Here is a 19793-nt window from a genome sequence, read left to right on the forward strand (position 1 = left end):
CCGACGTTGTTCCGGAAATAAGAGTTAGTGAGGGTTAACGTAGGTATAATAAAAAATGATCAAGATTACACTTAAATATATTTTATTTGAAAAAAAGAAATATTGAGAATAAAAATTAGTGATAACCCTCAATATTATTAATTTGACCATTCAAATATGATTTTAACAGCTGAATTACCATAAATTTTTCCACCATAAACAAAAATCCATCTTTATATCAAAATTAAATAAATAATCGGAAAACAAACCCAACTGTATCAACAGATTCGGAAGTCCCATTCGATGACAATTTTCAATTCTCAATATTTGTCACGATGGGATACAACATGACCGAGTAAACGGCCAAATAAATTAAAATTGCCATTCCGCGTTAAACATGAAGCATGAAGTATTTTAGCCGCACCGAAAATTCTGTTCGGACAGTCTGATAATCATGACTGATAACATTCATTGGAATTTTGGATTTTGGCATTGGCTTATTGGTTCCGAAGACTGTAAAACGAATAGATTGTTGAAAAAGGAGACGTGCATTCCTCTCCTACCACGGCAGATCCCGATGTTCTTTGCGGAGGAAGTCCTCCTACAGTAGAAACTCTTTGCATGTATTTCACGTTTTGAAGTAATCCATTTCTGCACGACAGAACAAAAGTGAAATTGAGTCATTATCGCAGAAGTAGAACAAAAAATACTATGGTGTCATGACAGCAATAGAATAAAGAAAAGGACGATATCAAAATGTGAAAACAATAGGGTTCAACCACTTACTTGTTTCCACCGTGATTGGTAGCCTCCATTTCAGTCCAATCAATACTGTCAGAATCCACTGTAACTGCACTCACAACCTTAACGGTCACTCGACTGAAAGGCATGAAAAGTTCCCATGTGGGTTGTCCTCCATTTTGATCAGGTTTTGTAGAAAAATAGTGCCGACCCACAACCCCTTGGCCCGGAGAATTGTATAAATATGTTGATACATTGAAATTATACCAAGAAGACCCATTAAATCTGTAATACTGGATTCCTTCAGAGTATAAGCTGAGAAGAGGACTAAAATTCTTTGAAACACTTATTTCTGCAGGAATTCCTATTGGGAGGGATCGAACCTGCTGCCAGAATCGATATTGTGCAGCGTATGGAATTTTAACCTGCTTTCCAACCACATTGCATTGAGAAGATGGAGGAACTCCGCCCTTGGAATTCCTTCGTTGTATATAAGATACCCTGCTCGCAGTGCCATGCCCACTGTGCGAAACGGCTTTGAGTAGCAGCTCAGCCACATCTTCATTATTAATTTTTTTCATAGAAAGTGTAGTGCCTGTGTCAAAGCAAACCAATTAAATTTTTAAAATCCTTTCTAGGGTTTCAAATAATATGACAATAAACGGTAAATATCATTATGCAAGTTTAAGGATTGAAAACAAATATTTAGACCTATGTTTCATGTAACCGAAACAAAGTATTGCCTTACCTGTTACAGTTGATTCAGGGATGGCCGAGATGGGTTCTCCTGCCTCCATGCTGAACGCAAAGGTGGGCTTCCCACCTTGAGCGAGAGGGTCAGACAGGAAATAATGATAACCCACTGAATTATTCCCATTAACACTAGTAACATCAGGAGGGTAGAGCGTCGCCATTGCCCCAATCGAAATATATTCGAGCCCTGTTACATTTGATATCTTTTGACATTCATAAATTTGGATTCCATATGCATCCACCTTTCGCTTAAGCCTGAAAAAACAAACGTTGACTTATTATACAGATTGATAGAAAGTGCAACGCATTCTCAAAGACCATGTCTCAATAAACCTAAACAGATGGCATTAGTGTTGGAGAATTATTGGTACCAGTTCCCAAACGGAGGTTCAATTGAATTTTTTGTGAGAAACGTTGCTGCAGCAGCTTCTGCTTCTGGATTATTATGTAAAATACCAAACACGATCAATAATATCGTAAAAAGGAGGCAGCGGTTTATATTCAACAAAGCCATTCTAGACCAGTGACTATCTTTTCTAAAGTTGTCGATATAAAGCAGAGGAGATGGGGTTTTCATATTTATAACTTTTGATATGCAAGATAACTTTAACAAACTTTGAGCAGTTCACGTATCGAACAATTCAACACGTACTGAACTAAACGTGTAAGATAGAGACATTTATGTGCAACTTTTGTTCGGTATTACGCAATAATGAGACTGCTGGCAACGTTAAGGCATATGATTGAAAAATAATGAACACATGTTATAATTGGCAGGGACTTTCCTTGCCAACGTAGACTTCTTCAATCCACATAATTGGTCAACGAAATTCTATTTTACAATAAATATAGATAAGTCGGCAGGTCCGTGAAATTTAAATGAGATATCAGAATCCGCAGATGACGGATGTGTGGAGGTGGTCAACGTACACAACTTGGCAAAGTCATATACAAAAGACCGTGTCGTTTTTGAACTCGGGAATTGTGGAGGATGAAATTGTCATAGACTCCCAAGGCTTAAGCATCCGGTAGAATTCTCATAAATGCCTATAACAAGTTTTTATTTTCCAACGTTGTAAAACATGAAGGTTTCATGGGCAACTCTTATACGGTATTTCAGTTTGTGAACCAGATAGTGAATTGGTATTGTGAAAAGACATTTTGACTTTTTCTTCGCCTTTTAAAATTTAAAATTTTATTTTTTATAATATTTATTTTATGATATGTATAATTTTAAAGTAACGTTAATAATTATTGGACATTCTCAACTAAGAAAAGAAATAGGGTAATGGTGTAAAAACAAGAGACATTTCGTTAAAGGTAGACCTAGTAGTTGAAGTGGCTTGTTAAATCCATCACCACATTTTTTCCATATTTTATAAAAATGGAGATTTTGAATTACTTTATTTTATTAAATGGGTAATTTTAGATACCAATTTATATCTATTTTAGTTTTGGATTGGCTTATTTGATGGAGTCAAAATGATTTTATTAGTAATTATTAAGTCCTACTACTACTAGTTAAGGATAGGTTTAATGCAACCCAGCATAAAACCTCACGGGGGTGGTTGTGCCCTGTGCTAGGGGGAGGAGACATGCTAAAAAATCCAGTGAGCTAAGGGCTGATATGGCCCATGGCAGGTGCATCCACGGGTGACTCTGATGGCTTATATACCCTTGGGGTGACTTTGATGGCTTATATACCCTTGGGTCACGGTTACTCAAGCCGTAGGTCAAGCCTAGAGGATCACCCACAACTTGAGAAACAAAAAAAATATTATTATTATTATTATTTATTTTATATTATTTTTAAATTTTATTTCTATTTTGACTTGGAATTATGTGGAGCATCTCAACACTTTATTTTTTTGTTAGATCAAGTCCTCCATCCCTGCCTTAATGATAAACCACAATAAAGAGTTTGAAAGCTTTGCAACAAAAATCATGTGATTAATGTGAAAAAAAACGTTCATCTCATTATTATGAATCACAAAAGTTAATTGAAACCTTTTGTTTATGATTAACATTCTGCACATAAAAATGTTAATACATATCTGAATCAACACACACATATAAATATATATAAAAAACATTTCAAAAAATAGTTATAACAAAAATCGTTATAAATAGAAACAAAATATATAGATATTATTTTTGTTTTTAATATTCAAAATATTACATGTTAACTTCATATTAAAAAATGAATGAATTACAAATCTCCTTAAAAAAATCTATTACTGGAATAGGATTCCCTCTTTCTTTATATATATATATCCCCTATGGGGTGTTAACATGGATTTAATGGGGCCCTCGAAGGTTGCACTTGGCATGCCATAGTTACATCATGCATTTATAGAGGTAAGTCACATCCTCCCTTTGAATGCATGCACATGCAAGTAACAGATGGCAAAGTGTGTATATTTAATGGAGTAGATGGGCGTGATACTAGATGATGAAGAAAGAAGAGGCGCCGAGGAACAATCCTAAACCTCTTGGTTCTCCTTTTCAACAACAATTGAGTGTGTAATCCTCTTTGACCTATGGTTGGTGTATAGTTTGGAAAGACCCGAAGGCGGATATGCTCATTTCTGCAAGCCTACTCGGGGGGAGGGTGTCGGAATTCTTGGTTGGTTGTTCATGTGCTTGGTCGCTAGAGTTTTGCTTTGAAGGAGGGTCATGGTTGGTGCTCAACCTTTTATGTAGAGTGAATTTTCAGGATTTATATCAATCTATCCTAGTCTGTTTCTTCTGGTTGTCGTTTGTGTTTGCTTTGACAATCATAGGATTCAAAGCTCTAGGTTTCATGAGCTCTTGGGCGGTAGTCTTAGTTCAGGGTCTAGTATCAATTTTCTTTTGAATTTCGGTCAGTGGTTTGAGTGCAATTCACAAGCCTGGTTTTAGGAACCCTGCATGAATAAATCTTATGGTACTTTGTTGGATTTGGTGTGGTCCTTGGGGGGATAAGCTCTCATGTATTAGAATGGGTCAGTGGTTGTGTTGATGTAGGTTATGTATCGCATTACTCCCTGCTTCATCATTTTTGGGTTCAATAGTTAACGGGTAAAAGTTAATGGAGGAGGTAATTGCTCCTACCTTAATTTTTGGGCCATTTGTTGAGTCAAGGTTAAGTGCTTGGATTTGTTGCGACGAATTAGCCTATTCATTTCATGGTTGTGTTTGTTTTGGGTCTAGTCTAGTATTTTGTTCTTTTGTAGGTAGAGGTTATCATCGAAATTCTTGGGATTTTAATCTTGATTCAGCCATGCCGCTGAGATAGAGCGGGAGGAGTGGATGGGGGGTGGTAGCCATGCCAAACAAGGGAAAAATGGTGCTTGTCATTTTCCGCATAATTCAACCACCACCTTTTTCAATGTGTTTTTCTAGAAAAACGTAGAGAAACATGAAAGCTTGAGCCATAGGCAGGGGTCGAAATACAATCCCTCTCATATTCAGTTCTCATGGAGGATATGTCGACTTGGGTCTCTAAACCTAGACTTACCAAGGGCAAGAAGAAACAATACCTCAACTATGTGTCTCTTCATTACTAAATGTATACCCTTCTAGGCCTAGTTGTGAGGGATAAACAAGTGGAAAAGCACAATAGTTTCACATTCCTAGAACATGTCAAAAGAATGACTAGGAACTAGTGGTTTTGTTTAGATAGAATTGATTCTCTTCTAGCTCATGTAGAAATCAACATTGTGTGTGAATTTGATGGAGGGGACCTAATCGATTGTCTTGGCTCTAGTGTGAGGGCTCCAACAAACATCACTTCTTCTGACAATGATTAGAGAACACAATGAGGTGAGGTGCGATTTGACGTTTCATTGTTTGCGTTCATGTATCGTTTGGTTGGTCGTGTGGCATTTATTTTAACTTCTAGATTGCATGGTGGTGTGCAAGATTTCTCTTGACCCACGTTGTTTGTTATGTGGAAGTTTCCTTGGTTAATGTGCAATTTGTCTGTTAGTTGGTTACAACACTTAAACCTTCGATGAGGACCTTGTTCTAGATATTTTGTAATTAGGGTTTGATATCTATGTATGGTGTCATGAATTTTGGGTTGTCCCTTTGCAACTTAACCGCAACTTCTTTGTATTCTCTTAAAACATCATCTTCCTCTATACAGATAGTTTCAATCTTGTATACTCCATGATAGAGTTAATAAAAAAAATTAACATAGGGATTCTAATCCCTTGGGAAAATGATATTGTTTTTCTTTACTTTTAAGAGTTGGAATTTTCCTCCAACTTTTCTTAAGATTTAACTTACATAGACCAACCACTAATGACTATTTTAGCAATCTTACACCTTTTATGTTATAAAATAATATTATATTTTAACATATTAATAGGTTAACATACTCAATTATTTCATTTATAATAAATAATATATCATAATAAATATCAATATCAAACTTTATATTGTATAGATTTAATTATTACATGTATAGTTTATTAAAATAATTCTAGGAAGCAAATGCTTTCAATCATTAGGCCCATTCATTAATTAAATCTCATAAAATATTGGAGTTTGAAAATTGATTTCGCTTGCATTTAGTACGACTTCAACTAAAGTTTAATTATTAATATTCATTTAATCTTCAATTGGTAATGGAGTAATTCATATAACTTTGATTTGCTCATTAATAGGTTCAACATTAACCATTTCCTATTTGGTAACCCAGGGTATTTTCTATGGTGTTTGAAGTGATGAAGACAACATTTCATAATAAGAATGACCTTAGATTATTTAAGAATACAAAATCACGTTATCTAAAAATATGTAGAACGAAATACTATCTATTTTATGGCTGATGATGAATAGAGTGTTATTTTCCCATTTCAAACCTCTAAAAATATAAACTTCTATTAACATATTTTATAAAATTAATTTAAATATTATAAAAAATAAATTGTTTCATTTTCTATGTGTATAACATTTAATAGAAAAATATTTGAAGTCAAAGACTAAGTAATTGATGGTCATTGATGAATTGAATGCTATATTGACTACTTGGTTGCAAGGATAGAGAGAACATAGTAATAATACCCATTATAATGAAGTTTAGAAATTGATTTGGTTTGTATATTTTAACAAGGTAATTGTTGGGAGTGGGATCCCCCAAGGGCAGTTTTGTGGCTAAACCCCATGTTTTAGTCAAGTTTTTGTAATATTATTGTAAAGACTTCGCATTTTGTGGTGATGGAGCGCGAAGGTGTTATATGTCACAAAGGGTATTCCGCCCTTAGTTTTGTAAAGTAAAGTCAACTGTAAGAGATCTACCCACAGTCTGCAGACCATGGGATTATATAAAAAGAGCTAAGCTCTAAGTAGTTAGGAGGATAACACAAGGAAGAGAGTCATAGCTTTAGAGAAAGAAGTCTAAGTCTTGGGTTGTAGTGTAGGTATAGGCTCTGCAGCTGAGTGCGTAGAGGCCTAGGGTAGAAGTCTGCAGCTGAGTGCGCGGACCCTTGCAGCTATGTGCGCAGGGTGAATAGAGTCTGTAATACTTGGAAGATATTAATAAAAGGAGTTATTCTGCAATTTTTGTGTATTTGTTCTGTTAATGGGTTTTGATATGTTGTGTATGAATTTCCTTTATTATGCTTCCATGAGCATGAATGAATGCAATTACATTGAATAATTGAATGCAATCACGAATATCTACTTACGGAGTGATAACTTTAAGTATTTAACAAGATAAGCAAATCACTTAGGATAATTGAGGAATCTGAACGGCACGCTGCTATAGCAGCGTGAAAGAACCTGAGCTACAGGTTAGAGCTGCATGAAGGTCGATCGTGTACTTTCGCGAAGGTATTGAAAGAAGGAACAAAGGGTTTGTCTTAGAAGGCCTAGAGTGAGATCACCTGCATGAAGGCAGGGATAGAAGAGATCAAATGACATTACAACCATCTCATGTGTGAGGAAACTTGGTTCTGTCATCCCCCCATACTGCTTCAGGTGAGACTTCAGTCCGTGCTCTACGGGCTGATGCCAAAATGTCCAGTAGTGTAGGGATTTGTTTGCCTAAATAACACTAAACCTGGGTTAGGCCCCCTCAAGCCAACAAATGGTTCCGTTGTCGGAACTGGAATCTGCATAAGAGATGTGTGATGCCGTATCACTGGAATCTAGCCAAGAAGGATATTGGAGACTGGTTGGATAGAAGAATCCACGAATTCGTGGCACGGGAGAACAAAAACCCTTGATTGTCAAAAGAACAGTGGCTGGACCAATACCTGTATATAGAGATCCATGAAATATTTTTCTGCTTTTTCCATATTGAGCTATACGAGTGGATCGCAAAGCTAGCAGATAGCCAAGGAAGGTGGAAACTTGATGGTCCTATTGTGTGGACCCCAAAGCTAGTGTGAATGTTGGAAGCATCAGAGGATAAGATCGCTCGTGTTGTCGATCATTGGGTCGATCACGTGATAGGAGGAATTGTGACTGAATTCACGGTTGACACCTCAGTTAGCTATAGAGAGGCGGAGCGACGCGTTTTGAAAGGACCACGAGGTAAGTACTTAAAATATTTGAATACTTTGATTAGAATGTTGTTGTGTGAAAAATGGGTTATGCAACTACCTTGCTGTTCAGGGCGATGCGAAGCGGAAAAACTTACAGGAACGAAGGAAATAAAGGTCCGGAGTATAGCCCCTTGATTTCACCTCCGTGAAGAGATGAAGAAGGGATAGCAAAGGTTTCTCCACGAAGTGTTATCCAATTAATAAGACAAGAATTCCCATGAATACCACCTCCACCCACACCACCTCCGACTTCACCATCATCGCCTCCAACTTTGCTCGTACCACCTCCACCTCCACCCCGGTTCAGTATGGCAAACACAGTGAAGTTGCCTTTTTTCAAAGGATATGGAAATGAGGACACAGACCAATTCTGGTTTGTTGTGAGGGTTGTATGGGAAGCTCAGGGTATTATAGATGATCATATAAAGAAGGCGACACTGGTTAATTCTTTGCAGGATCGCATGCTAATCTGGTATATTAAGTACTCTAACGATAACGTGAATGCTAGAGTAGTGGACATCGAGGCAACACTAAATAGGGGATTTAGTAGGCCTAAATCTGAGGCATAGTTGATTGTGGGATTCAAAGAGATCGTGATGCAACTAGGCGAGATACCTTGGGAACTAGATTAGAGGCTAAAATGTACAATCCGCGAAACCAACATGAGTTTGACAGATGGACAACATCGTGACTGGTTTGTGGCTTCGCTACTACCAAACTTAAGGAGTGCATTGTCACAACAGAAGATAACAACTCAGGCAGAGGCCTTGGAGATTGCCATGAGACTACATGAGACTCTGATGCAAGATCCTAATCTAGGAGTTCAGTAGATCCATGCACAATTGAAGAACCTATTCCTTGAGATGCAAAGTCTGAAGCAGGACAAGACGGTTCGACCAGAGGTATGCGAGGAGGTATTGTGCTTGAAATGCAAGAATCAGGGTCATGACAAAGACCATTGCCTGGTCTTTGCAAATTACCTTGCAGGAGGAGGACGAATGCCTTTAGAGCTAGAAGCTCAAGCAGGACCTAGCGCAGGGCCTGCCTTATGGTGCGCTATCCGTTAGGTAGCCAGAAAACATGCCACAGATAACTGTCACTCGCTATAGAAGTATGTGCAAGCACTACAACAATTGTTTTGAAACTTTTGTAGGTCAGTAGGACATGATGAGAGTACTTGCAAGAGCTATGAATTGATGATGGATACAACTCCTACCTACAGGGTTCAGGGAAAAATGTAGCCCCTTGACCAGAATACAAGGATGGCACGGAAAGGATTTTAGGGGCGCGGACAAGGCCGAGGCAGAGGAGGACCTGGTAGAGGTCAAGGACAGTTGATTTGCTACAATTGCAGAGGATCAGGACACTATGCCCACGATTGCACTAATCCAACGTGTTCGTCATGCAAGTATTGCACGTTGTTTGATCATGAAACGGAATATTGTCCTACGTTGATAGCTAGGATACGTGACAAAGGGGTGCTACCATATCCACCGACTCAGAACCTACAGATGATGAGATATTAGCCACGCGAGGAAGATCCAAATGTAAATATAGTACTCAGAAGTGGAATCGCGACGGGAGATGACAAAGGGAAATAGCCAGAAGATAGTACATGGGTTCTAAAAGCCCCGAAAAAAGAGGTTGAGTTTAATTTAGAGCGTGCTCATGAAACCTTCATGGAAGCTAAGAAGAGCTTCACTGAGGCCTCCACCTCAGGAAGCAAGGATAAGCCTGAGCCCGAGATGGAACCCTCTATGCTCACAACTTTCCTGGAAACCTGTATGAAGTTACTGTGCAATAATAAGGTTGTGAAATTGTTACAAGAACTCATCAATAGATGCGCTGGAACAGATGTGAAATTGGTTAGATGTGAATTTCCTAGCAAAACAGACTTAGGAGCGAATGCGGAGACCTGCATTGCAATGGTCTCTGATTCAGCTAAGGATGGTGAATCAACAAAAAATCATCCCCATGGGGCGGCTGCAGGGGGTGACCATGGATATTGAGGGAGTAAGTGCACTGGTTGATTTTGAAGTAATAGAGATATTGGATGACAACAATCCCTATCCTGCGCTCCTGGGAATTGAGTGGGCTACTAATATGAACGAGGTAATCAATATGAAGAAGCAAAAGATGATATTTGAGAAGAAATCGTTGCGTGTATTAATGCCCATCGATCCTACTGAAGGATTGCGCTATATTGAACCTGTCTGTGATTATGAGAGTGATGACGACCTGGACTCTATCTATAAGATAACAGCGCGAGACCAAGATTGGGTGAATCCCACCATGGAAGGAAGTATTACGTGGGATCACGAGAGTTCTTGCACTTCGAACTCCGAAAAAGAAATAGAACACTGGAAAAATCAGTTACATGAAGTAACTATGCTGAATTGCAACATGATGACCTAGTCGCTGTGATGTGTGTCGTGAGAGGTAAGAAATATACCTATTTATGATGGTATAAATGAGGTAGATATCTTCTTGGATGCATTTGAAAGGGAGGTACCAGAAAAGCAGTGCTTCCAGGCCTTGGACTGGGCACTGCACACTACGCCCACAAGATGGTGGGGTACGCACAAGGGAAGCTTTGATGATTGGTGTGAATGTAGGAAGATGATGAGAACATGATTTTCGAAGCATAAGATGTGACTGACAGACAAGTATGACGGGCAGAATGATCCGTGCCTGTTCTGTCATACCTTGGATGTTATCCCAATGAATTGGTATATAGAAACAGAGCTTCGCCATGGGGCAGGTGAATGGGATATCTCGTGTGAAGGATTCATGATGACATTTAGTTTTGAGGACAGATTTGACAGTATTGATGAAGCGCTACAAGAGGTGAAAGCAACCATCTTTAGGATACAATAGGATCCTTTAGACCTGATTCAGCCTGAATGGGCTACTCAACTAAGTCACACGCTCGGATGTTATAATATAACTGCTGAAGCAGAGGATGAGGATCCACAGAAGATTAACATTCCAGAAATAGAAGGTCACTGCGAGGTTCAAGGACCGTTGATTGAGAACCCTGATATAACCGCAACAGTGAAAATAAAACAAGTGAACATTGGTACAGAGGCAGAGCCCAAATTCGCGAAGATTGGAGACAAATGGGATGACACGATAGTGGATAAGGTTGCTGAGTTGCTCCGCGAATACGAGGACTTATTCCCTACCAAGTTTACATATCTGAAAGGAATAATTAGAGACCTAGGAGTGATGAAGACCACGTTAAATCCCAACGTGAAGCTAGTTAAGTAGAGGCCTTACCGCCTCAATCCGAAATACAAGGAGAAGGTCCACTTAGAGCTAGACAAAATGCTAGCAGCAGGCATCCTTGAGCCTGTGGAAGAATCTGATTGGGTAAGCACAATGGTGGTGCAAGAGAAGAAGCAGAAGGATGAGATAAGGATATGCATGGATCTCAGAAAACTTAGTGACGCTTGTGTGCATGATCCTTTCCCGACTCTGTTCACGGATGAAGTGTTGGACAATGTAGGCAATAAGGAAGCATATTCCTTCACTCATGGGTTCTCTGGGTACCACCAAAAAAAAATCACGTCAGAGGACAGGAGCAAGACAACCTTGGTGATTGCATGGGGTTGTTTTTAATACACCGTAATGTCGTTTGGATTGAAGAATGTGCCTGCAATCTTTTCGCGTGTGGTTATTGTGGCATTCAAGGAATTTATTCATAGTTCCTAGAGGTATATTTTGATGACTAGACCGTATTTGGGCTAGTTAAGCGCCACGTAGTAAGCTTGCGCTTGATGTTGGATACCTGTCTAAGATACCAGATCATGCTCAATCTCAAGAAGTGTCTATTCTGCATTCCTTTTGTGAACCTATTGGGGCATGTGGTTTGCAAACAAGGACTGATGGTAGAGCCCATGAATATGGGTGTGATACTGAACTTGGAAGCACCGAGGAGTGTGGGACAGCTGCGTGCTACTCTGGGACATACGGGATATTACATAAAGTTTATCAAGAGCTATGTCCAGATCACTGCACCAATGGAAAAATTGTTGAAGAATGATGTCATGTTCTGCTAGAATGATGACTGTAAGAAAATCTTGGATATATTGAAAGAAACGATAATTACCTCACCGATTCTAGTCTTCCTAGACTAGAAGAAAGAGTATCATGTACATGTCGACACGTCATGTATAGCGCTAGGGGGAGTACTAACACAGGATGGCAGAGAAGGCTTGGACCATCTTATCACATTCGCAAGCCGCAGATTATCCAAAGCAGAGAAGAACTATTCTACCATTGAACGTGAGGGGCTAGCTAGGGTGTATGTGCTTTAGAAGTACCAACACTACTTGCTAGGAGGCCATTTTTAGATGTATACGGATCACTCTGTGCTGAAGTACTTGGTCAATAAGCCTGTGTTGGGGGGGAAGATCTGTAGATGGCTCTTATTATTCCAAGAGTACGATTTTGAAGTTGTTGTAAAGCTTGGACGATTGAACGCGGGACCAGACCTTCTGTCACACACCAAAATAGGAGAGGAACTTATTAACTTGGAAGAAGGATTGCCTGACGCACAACTATTTGTAGTGCGTGTCATGGATGGTCATTTCGAGGATATAATACACTTCCCAACAACAAGAACTGCACCAAAAGGATATTCTATCCAGCAAAAGAAGGAATTAGCGGTGTGTGTGACAGATTTCTATGTCATTGTTAGGAATTTATAAAAGATGGGGACTAATGAGATATTTGGATGATATGTACCTGAGTTCAAATGAATCAACGTCCTCGCGGATGCTCATGGGAGTGCTGCGGAAGGACACTATGCAGGGAGAGCAAACATGCAGAAGATTCTACGCGCAGGGTTGTGGTGGCCAACCCTTCATCAGGATTCAAAAGCATATTGCAAGGTCTGTGATGTATGTCAAAGAACAGGAAAGCCATCACGGAGGGATGAAATGCCTTTGAATCCACAAATAGTGTTGCAACCCTTTGAGAAGTGGGAAAAAGATTTTGTAGGAGCCATTCAGCCACAGGGGAAGATAGGAGCAAGGTACATTATCACTGCGACAAAGTATTTGATAGGACAAACCCCCTTTAGGCTTGTCTATGGTGTGGAAGCCGTAATGCCTATGGAATAAATCGTGCCTAGTCTACGCATAGTGGTGCTCACAAGTATGACAGGTTCCGGAGCCCTGGAAGAGAGGCTCGCATATCTGGATGAGCTCGAAGAACAAAGATTTTTGGCTGGATTTCACGCGCATGTCCAAAAGAAGCATGAAAATGCATGGCATGATCGACACATCAGGCTACACACATTTAAGGTAAATGATCTAAGTCAATGGCATGCATGACTAAAACAAGTTAAACCCTGTCCCTTTCCCTTGTAGAAGAAGAAGGTCTTTGGTTCACCTCATTCCAGGCCAGGGAGGCTGCATTCACAAGGTGGCAGAATGGCGAATACGAGCAGTCCACATGGTAGTGTTTAGCTCTATGGTCTTGCATATGGATCAGCGGCCGTATCAGCGAGCAAGCCCTTGCTTTAAATAGGTAGGCCCTTGCACTCGGAAGCGCAAGACCCTCCGGACCTTGATTTATTCGTTTAGTTCCAGTCCGATCCGGCGTTGTTTCCATTGATTTGTGTGTTCTCGTGGGTGCTTTCTGTGTATCTGTAAGCCGGGCTTTATCTATCCTCTATCGCCTGCCGTGTCCAGGACGATCTAGGTCAGAGATAAATGGATGCTCGTTATTCAGGTGCTCTCAGTCAGCCAGCCGTTGAAAGCCATCCAGTCAAGTTACTATCATTCACTGGGAGCAATTACTGCGATGATATCTAGGGATGGCTGGCTATTGGGTTCTTGACAGGTAGGCGATGTATTTACATATCTGTTTTGTTGTATGATAGTAAGTTTGATAAATTCCCCGGAAAATTCAGGATGCATTGGTTAGGACTTTTTGTTATTAAGGAGATTACCGATAGAGGAGTGATACAGCTGGTCAAGTTAAATGGAGAACCCTTCCTAGGAAAGGTGAATGGCAGTCGCTTAAATCCATACACTGGTGGTCCCGTCAAGTGACTAAATTAAAATAGCACAGTCTTAGCACTCCAGGCAGCTGAAAGGAGGAAAGAGACTATAAACTACACTACCCAAGTTGGGGAGCTGCACAATTGGAAGATGGTACGAAGCAAGGACGTGTCACTGGGTCCGTGACAACGTGAATGGAGCTGCGCTACCTAGGGAGAAATCTCGCATGTTGGCTGGAAAGTGACCGCTAAGGTCACTGTTCATGAAAATACGATAGAAGTGAGGCCAAATGGAGTGGGTGGCTGACATTTAAGACAAACTATATGGCTTAGATACTTGAAAATCTACCACCAATCCAGTATTAATGAACCGATTTCCGGGGGAATGGTTGGATTTAAATTCAAATTGCCCTATAAACTACAAGTGGTTGTCTAGCAAGAAACACTTGGCATTTTTAGTATTCAGCTGTTAAGCTCTCAAACGCCTATGGACCTAGAGTTTTTTGCAGCTCTCAAACAGACCCCTGTATTTGCGAACTTGCCTGAGAGGTCATGAGTACTGATAGAGAGTTTTATGTCATCACCCCGAGAATTTATCAATACACAGAAAGTGGTAAAGGAGCTGGCACAAGAGATGGACGGGCCAAAGAAGTTGCCCCAAAAATAGCCGAAGTATTGGCAGAGTTCCCTAAATCTCCGAGAGTGCCGAGGCCGAAGCCAAATCCAACGAAGGAGGCCATGAAAGATAAGAAGGGCAAGTAGCCTGCCATCCTGGTGTGTGCATCACCGAGACAAAACCCAACAAAGGCCACTGCCCAGGAGAAAGGTAAGGCTATAAACCTAGAGGCAGAAGAGGAGGATAAAAAAGACATCCCCATGGACGATGAGGATGTGGGAGTGGAAATAGAGGAGGTTTAAGCCCACATTGTGGACCTTTTTACACGGTTGTCGAAGTATGTCCCTCTGCATAAGCCTAAGTCCAAGGTCCCCAAGGACATTGATGAAAGTAAGACTCCTATGCAAACCCCATTGCTACCAAACAAGATCACTTTTGATGGTCCGTGTTTGGAATGGGTGCTGATTTTGAAGCTCGAAGACTTGGACTTGGTGGACCATGAGAAGTTCTCGCACCTAGTGACCGAACAGTTGATGCGCCGCATCATAGACACAAAAATGGGAATGACTGCACTGGAGCCGAGAAAGTGGCTAAGAGGAGTAAAGAAGGCAGGATTACTCAACCTGCTCTGGGTGTCGCACTATAACCGTACCCCCGTGACAGTTTTAGTCATCAAGCAATTGTTGTGCTTGGTGCATGATGGGTGTCTGTGGCTGGAGGAGCCAATACCCATCACTGATATGTTGATTCACATCACACGCCTGCCATATATAGGTGAAGATATAGCGATGATTTTTGCTACCGAGGGTGGCGAGCTGGCACTCGTAGAATCAATGAAAGAGAAGTTTAAATTAGTGAAGAAGTAGTGCGGGTACGCAATCTCCTGCATTTGCGCCCCCGCTGTGAAGGTGGCAATGTAGATCCTTGCAAGGAAGGTGATGCAGAAGTGCCACGCCAACGAGGTGTTAGTGCCTGTCATCACGCTCACACAATAGTGCGCAGAAGGATTCCAATTTAACTGGTCGGACTACCTTCATGGCGAGTTCTTGGCCAACTATCGCGAAGCACAAAAGCAAAGAAAGATGTTCCACTATGTGTGGCTCTTACTATCGATTGTGTTCATAGTGTGGGAGCTACCGGAAGAAAGCCAATTTCGCTCAGTCACGCCGGACCTCCCTAGAGCAGTAAAGTACGCTGTGCTGTGGGCAACCAAGGACGCAGAGTGCGTTCGAGATAGAAAAATCTTCTGCATCCCAATGGAAATGAATATCAGGATGGCTATCAATCGCAAGCCCCGATTGTCGCCCACAGTATATGCTAATCTATAGAGCTATGCAAAATTCAAAGTGGATTTCCATCGGATATCAATCAGGGCGCGAAAGGACCCTGCGCAGAAGTGGTATGACTTTCCGTACCTAGCCGTAGATGATGCCATTGATGCGATGTTGGATAAATGGTCGGCGGAGTGGTGCACCTCCATGGACTTGGCGATGGGTGGAAGCAAGTCTGCCACATAAAAAAAGAAGGACGAGGCCAAGCTAAAGATGGTGTCGATGGTCGAGAAGAGGAAGAAGGAGGCCACTGAGAAGGCTAAGGCAGAGCAGATAGGAAAGGAGGCAAGAAAACAAAAAGGAGGCACAGAGCAGGGCTCTGACAAAGGCGTGCGGTCGCCTTCACCTGCAACTGAAGAAGAGGACACAAAGCAGCATGACGTGGACCCTTAGGAGACATCTCGTCGTATTAAGCACCTAAGAAAGCCAGAAAAGGGAGGGTCCAAAAAGAAGTCCAAGGCAACCAAGACCTCGTTGGACCCCATCACACTAATGGAGGGAAATTTATACGACATCATTGATATAGTCAGAGATGTTACCGCGGAGGCTCTACAGCAATTTGAAAAGCAACAACAGATTGTCCTAGGGGCCATCTACACTAGATTGCAGGAGTTGTAGGCCTGTTCATCGCAAGTTGGTACGACATCCATCATATTGGCTATCGGGACATTAGAGGCTATCGATATGCTACGCACGAAGGCTTCCAGTGCACTAGTGCTGCCAGATGGAGCACTAACAAGAGAAAATGAGGCTGGCAGGCCCACTATCAGCACCTTGAAGGGAATAGGATTGAACCTAGTAGTGCTCCCGCATGAAGCACTCGACTCCTTGCCATATGGAGTAATTGCCACGCTAAGGGCCCGTGAGCACCGCACCCTCCAAGTGATCAGCGAGAAGAGAATAAACAATAAGTAGATCACCTTACAAAGGAATGCTTCCATCGACATCGAGGCCAAGGTGACCAGCCATAGTAAGAAGATCATACAAGTCATAGAGGAGGCCTGCAGAATGGTCTCGGAATTGGCCATTCTAGAGGAAGAGCTAGTTGAGGTCGACATCCGTAAATTGGCCACAGGGGTGCGCGACACTCAGACAGAGATGGTGTGGGTATAGTTGGAGCTGAACTTGCAGATTACAGAGATCCAATTGAGGGCTCAGCCTTCAACACCACTAGAGGTCAAGGAACAGCGGGTGGCCGTTGTCATAGAAATAGTCGCGGCAGTCGAGAATGCAGCAGCAAACTGCACACAATTATTTGAACAGTCATTTGAGGTCCTGATTGACTTGCAAGAGGACCCAAACATCTAGAGGCTCGAGACGGAAGCGCGTGAACTCCAACAACACTATGACAAAGTTCACGGCACAACGCGAACTGTCGCACTGACACAGAGGTTAGCCAAACTTTAGGAAGCCAAGTAGCTAAAGGAATAGGTGGATGTAGCACTTCACAAGGAAGCAATGCTGAAGGCATGACTCAAGCCCTGGTTGGAGGAAGCTTATACAGTTACATGAAACATTTAAGGCAAGCTTGCGACTCTGCAAGTAACGCAACAACAACTTCAGGCTGATAGCGCAGGGGCAGTAACTAAGAAGACAGTTGAATATGAAAAGCAAGCAGCAACTCAGTGCATAGCCGAAGTTGCAGTCATCAAGGTTGAGTTGGACGAGCTTCGCGTAAAGATCTCCATGCCTACCAAGTGACTCAAAGGCGAGTCATGATGTTTGAGTTCGGGGCCTGTTGGGAGTGGGATCCCCCAAGGGCAATTTTGGGGCTAAAAGCTCATGTTTTAGTCAAGCTTTTGTAATATTATTATAAAGACTCTGCATTTTGTGGTCGCAGAGCACGAAGGTATTATGTGTCACAAAGAGTAGTCTGCCCTTAGTTTTGTAAAGTAAAGTCAGTTGTAAGAGATCTACCCATGGTCCGCAGACCATGGAATTGTATAAAAAGAGCTAAGCTCTAAGTAGTTAAGATGATAACACAAGGAAGAGAGTCATAGCTTTAGAGCGAGAAGTCTAAGTCTTGGGTTGTAGTGTAGGTAAAGGCTTTGAAGCTGAGTGCGTAGAGACCTAAGGTAGAAGTTCGTAGTTGAGTGCGCAGACCCCTGCAGCTGTGTGCGCAGGGTGAACAAAGTCTGTAATACTTGGAAGATATTAATAAAAGGAGTTATTCTGCAATTTCTGTGTATTTTTTTTGTTAATGGGTTTGGATATGTTGTGTATGAATTTCCTTTATTATGCTTATATGATGCACTAATGAATGCAATTACATTGAATAATTTAATGAAATCATGAATATCTTCTTACGCGGTGATATCTTTAAGTATTTGACATGATAAGCAAATCACTTAGGATAATAAAGGAATCTGAACAGCACGCTGCTATAGTAGTGTGAAAGTACCTGAGCTACAGGTTAGAGCTGCGTGAAGGTCTATCATGTACTTTCGCGAAGGTATTGAAAGACGGAACATAGGGTTTGTCTTACAAGGCCTAGAGCAAGATCACCTGCGCGAAGGCAGGGATAGAAGAGATCAAATAACATTACAACCATCTTAAGGGTGCGGAAACTTGGTTCCAACATCCCCCCATACTGCTTTGGGTGAGAATTCAGTCCGCGCTCCATGGGCTGATGCCGAAAGGGCCAGTAGTGTAGGGATTTGCTTGGCTAAATAACGTTGAACCTAGGTCAGGCCCCCTCAAGCCAACAATAATATTGGTTTAATCTTGACTGAGTAACAAATTAATTAATATAATTTTGATTTTGTTATTGATGTGTTTATCATTATTATGATTTGTAGACCCATAATATTAGTTATCCCATGATATTCGATATGATGAAGTCAAATCTCAACCATAAAAATTCAAACCTATTAACCAACTTATTTAATAAAATTGGTCTAAATATTATATATATATATATATATATATATATATATATATATATATATATATATATATATATATAACAAATTTGGACTATCTAATCCTATCATATAAATATTATTTATTATTAATAAAATTATTTATATAAGATTTAAATAATATATTAATAATTGTATAATGGTTGTTAAATAGGGAATCCATACAGGTGAGGATGGTTTTAGATAGAGGAGGAATGACCTGTTGTAGAGTTTTGTGAACCCAACGTTCCGAACTACCAAGTGAGTCCATCATCAGGGGACGCGGCAATAGATAATCTTCAATCTTAATGATGTATCCATGAGTTGGGTTTAGGGTATATATATCTAGGTTATTAAAGAATGATGTGAGAAATTAGGTCGGCCAATGTATTTATTTAAATTTATTTATTATTTATTTATTTATTTATTTATTTATTATTATTATTATTATTATTATTATTATTATTATTATTATTATTATTATTATTTTATTTTATTTTATTTAAATAAAAAATTAATTGTTTTGAATAATGGATTACTTACTTTATTAATGAGTTTAAATTATTTATTTATTTGTTATATTTAATTGTTTGTTTATTCTGATTATTAAATTATTATTAATTTTTTTTTTATTTATTATAATTTCTTTATTCTATTTTAATTTTCTTTAACTTTTAATTTTTAATTTAATTATATATTTTTATTTTTATTTTTATAAGAAATATGTAAAATAATAACAATTAATATATATATATATATATATATATATATATATATATATATATATATATATATATATATATATAATTTAATTTAATTAATTAATTAATTATTTATTTATTTGTTAAATATTTGTAATAAGTATTAATTATAATATGATAATTATTTATTTGTTTATGTATATAACATAAATAATATAATTATTAA

General features: G+C 39.9%; 1 protein-coding gene across 1 annotated transcript; it reads right to left on the reverse strand.

Annotated features, from left to right (window-relative positions):
- Positions 1-476: 476 nt before the first annotated feature.
- Positions 477-1926, reverse strand: LOC149259827 (uncharacterized). The gene is made up of 3 exons (XM_089455334.1): positions 1469-1926; positions 766-1315; positions 477-630 (listed from the first exon to the last, which is right to left on the reverse strand). The coding sequence occupies exons 1-3, from the start codon at positions 1632-1634 to the stop codon at positions 477-479; spliced, it is 870 nt and encodes a 289-aa protein (XP_089311460.1). The 5' UTR covers positions 1635-1926.
- Positions 1927-19793: the final 17867 nt, after the last annotated feature.

The sequence above is a fragment of the Pinus tabuliformis genome, chromosome 6 (assembly GCF_031772625.1).
Source record: "Pinus tabuliformis cultivar Carrire ecotype Pingquan chromosome 6, CPIR1, whole genome shotgun sequence".
NCBI lineage: Eukaryota > Viridiplantae > Streptophyta > Pinopsida > Pinales > Pinaceae > Pinus > Pinus tabuliformis.

Excerpts from the sequence above, each read along its gene's own strand:
- LOC149259827 (XM_089455334.1), bottom strand. The coding sequence starts at position 1,634 with ATGGCGACGCTCTACCCTCCTGATGTTACTAGTGTTAATGGGAATAAT. Across the intron at positions 1,316-1,468 it reads CCCTGAATCAACTGTAACAG|GCACTACACTTTCTATGAAA; the intron begins GTAAGGCAATAC and ends GCTTTGACACAG. Across the intron at positions 631-765 it reads ACCAATCACGGTGGAAACAA|AAATGGATTACTTCAAAACG; the intron begins GTAAGTGGTTGA and ends TCTGTCGTGCAG.